The sequence below is a fragment of the Sinocyclocheilus rhinocerous genome, unplaced genomic scaffold (assembly GCF_001515625.1).
Source record: "Sinocyclocheilus rhinocerous isolate Xijiao unplaced genomic scaffold, SAMN03320098_v1.1 scaffold5408, whole genome shotgun sequence".
Lineage (NCBI taxonomy): Eukaryota > Metazoa > Chordata > Actinopteri > Cypriniformes > Cyprinidae > Sinocyclocheilus > Sinocyclocheilus rhinocerous.
Genome location: NW_015652425.1, coordinates 74,732 through 78,003, shown reverse-complemented (window position 1 = coordinate 78,003; position 3,272 = coordinate 74,732). Strand labels below are relative to the sequence as shown.

The window sequence follows — 3,272 nt, the reverse complement described above, 5'->3', positions numbered from 1 at the left end:
AAAAAAGAGATTTAACTCAGACTGAGAAGTCAAAAATGATTAAATCCCCATGAGAAATATTAAAAACTAATGCAATACAGAAATTTCAAAGTTAAGGCATGAACATTGGTCAGCAAAATGCTCATTGGGTCAGCGGGTCAGAAAAAAAAAGTTTTAGGAGCTCATTTTTATTAGTTTCTGCAAGACACACTTCTCTGGATAGGAGATGGACTAAAAATGAACTCCCAAAACTTACTGCAACATGGAGCTAAGGAGAAAATGTAGAACTTGAAAAAATTGGAAAAACAGCTTAGTGAAAAGCGTTTACAGTTTAAAAGCAAATAGAAAGTCCTATTTTTTTCATTTCTTTTCTTTATATATTTTTTTGCAGGTTTGCACATGTACAAGGTTTAAAATGCTCATGAAATATTTTCAAAAAATACTGACGTTTTGAGCAGCTGCATGTTTGAGCTGCATTCCTAGGTCAAAGATGAAAAAATTAGATTTACAATAAAAAGTAATTTACAAAATTATTTTGACGAGTTTATTTATTAATGAGTAATGTATCTTTTGAGTGAATGTGCAAATTTTTAATGTTAACAGGTTTTACCATGTTATTACAACATTTAACCACTTTTTATTAATTTAAAAATTGAGAAATTCTTTCAAATTTAAATCTTGTACAAGAACTACAGCAAAAATCAGTTTGATGCATATTTTATCAATATTTTAGAAATTTACTTTTATTTATCACCAGTACTGACTTAAATGGATTTCATTAAATTCCTTTGAACACATCTGCTCAAAACGGTCTAAATTTATGAAACCTACACATTCAAAATATTATTACTCTGAAAATGTTAATGTAAATATTAAGTGTAAGTGAAATGTTAAGTACTGTAAGGTCTTTCATGACAGTACATATTCTGGGGTGTGAATTTGATAGGTGCTTGATATAAAATAAATGGTGCTTTAAAAAGTCCTTGAAAGTCCTTGAATCTGGTGTTCATGAAAGAGTGGGAACCCTGTTTAAAGGCAATTTTCTCAATATTTTGATTTTTCTTGCACCCTCAGATTCCAGATATTCAAATAGTTGTATCTCGGCCAAATATTGTCCTATCCTAATAAACCATACACCATTGGAAAGCTTATTTATTCAGCTTTCAGATTTATTCAGCTATACATTTTTTTTAAATTTACCCTTATGACTGGTTTTGTGGTCCAGGGTCACATATGGTTAACAGAAGCTCCACCATACTCACATTAGATATGGTTAACAGAAGCTCAAACATAAGAACATCTCTAGTTTGTTCTTGTGCATTAAGCAAACATGTTTCTGCTTCTGTTTACCATTTTTGATGTGCTCTATGTACATTGATTTGCTTTCCAAGGATGAACACAAGACTTGTGGGTTTGGAAAAACATGAGGATGAGTAAAGGATTAAATTATTTTTATTTTTGTTGTGGACCCTTTTAAAGATGCTGTATGTAATTTGTTTGACTGTACTAAAGCATAAACATATCCTAATATGTTTGCAGATATTTAGGAAGCATCCTAAATTGTTATTACTTGTTTCAATGCTCCAGCCAGTTATTGTAGTTTGAGATGTGTTCCGTGTCGGAATATCTGTTTTTGTTTTGGTCTCAGTGATTCTGTGATGCAGTACTCATTTCAACTGCTAGCTGTCAATATTCCATACTGCACCTTTAAATATTTTAAAACTAAAATCTACAGTAACTATGTTGTTGCTTTTTTTATTATTATTATTTAGTGAGTAATTTGGCTCTTGTAAAGCCAGATAAAGCAAAAGCAGTGGAGAATTACCTGATACAGATGGCTCGCTTTGGACAGCTTGGAGGAAAAGTAAGAATACAGATGAAGCATCATTCAAAATGTGTTTATTAATTTTATAATGTGCTATTTATAGCATTGAGTGTTGTATCTTTAGATTACAGAGGCTGGACTAATAGAGATCCTGGAGAAAGTCAGTCAACAAACAGAGAAGAAAACAACTGTAAAAGTAAGAACCTTGTGATTATATTAAAAATATGTTCTTGAGATTGTAAAAATCGAAGTTTCAAAAATCTATAAACATAAGTGTCCAGTGAATGTCTCTGTTTTGTTCCCAGTTTAACCGACGACGGGTAATGGACTCAGATGATGAGGATGATGATTGATATGACTCATGAGTCAGCTAGGCTTTCTGTACTCATGGTACTTTTGGTACTCTGGTCTGTTGACCAGGACATGACAGTGACTGACAGATCAGTTGCCCTGGCCAAATCACAATCACATCCAAAGAATTTTGATCTGTGGTGATATAGGAACTCTGTTACTGTTTTTCATCTTTAGTTTAGCAGATTCTCTTCATTCAACACATTGCAGCAAAGCTGCTTCATATTTAGACTTTTTTGTGAATACAGTGGACAATTCTGATCTCTTGTTATTGCAATAATTGGAACTTGCCCCATATCTTTGATTGCGTGGACTTTTTTTTGAGGAAACTTATTTGCAACTGTTGTTTACATAATAAAGGCCTTAAACAAAAATTGTAAGAAATTCTTGTTACATCGGTTTCATTGCTTGTAACCAAACTACAACTTTCTCTGGGCCATGCCACAAAAATACATTTATTTGAGATTTGATGGTGCAAAAATTGTCTTATTTTGTTTTTATTGTTAAACTGTGATATTATTTCAGTCTTATAACCCATCAGTTTTCAAAAACATGCCAAACTCGTAAGTACCAATGCATGTGTTTTGCATTTTTTTTCCATGCTGGCAAGCATAAACAGTTGTGGCCAAAAGTTCACTTTACAAAGCGTTAATGATTTTAAAGGTGCACCATGCAGAATTTTCCAAAAAATAAAGTATAGACTTGTACAAAAATAATCCCTGTTAATCTAATAGAAGTGTGGGGTGGTGTGTTTGTTTCTGCAGAAACACTGCCCTGTGCCTGTATTTTCTTGTGTGCTCAGGACGTTTCTGGGCTGCAACCTTTGGCCGTGGGTGTGTAGCTCCCAAATAATAATGATGCATGGTGCAGGTGAGGGCATATTGTCTGAGGCTTGGAAAGCTCCATTAAGTTCTACTGCAGTGGTTCTCAAACTTTTAAGCCAGCAACTCCTAATTTAAGATCTACAAGAACTCATGACCCCCACTACCAAAGCATACACAAACAATAAACAAAACAACATATTTTAACCCGTTCACAATTTTTTAACTATATTTACTATACATCAAATTAATTTGGGTTTACCATTCAATGGGATGGGTGTACTTGTTTTTGGCAG

General features: G+C 33.2%; 1 protein-coding gene across 1 annotated transcript in view; it reads left to right on the top strand.

The window, feature by feature from the left end:
- The window catches only part of LOC107715045 (programmed cell death protein 5-like), a 12,003-nt gene extending 9,180 nt beyond the window's left edge, over nt 1–2,823 (top strand). The window contains exons 4-6 of the mRNA XM_016521088.1: nt 1,752–1,843; nt 1,929–2,000; nt 2,110–2,823. Coding sequence (XP_016376574.1) covers nt 1,752–1,843; nt 1,929–2,000; nt 2,110–2,157 — 212 coding nt within the window. The 3' untranslated portion in view covers nt 2,158–2,823. The remainder of the gene's footprint in view (nt 1–1,751; nt 1,844–1,928; nt 2,001–2,109) is intronic.
- The last annotated feature ends 449 nt before the right edge of the window (nt 2,824–3,272 follow it).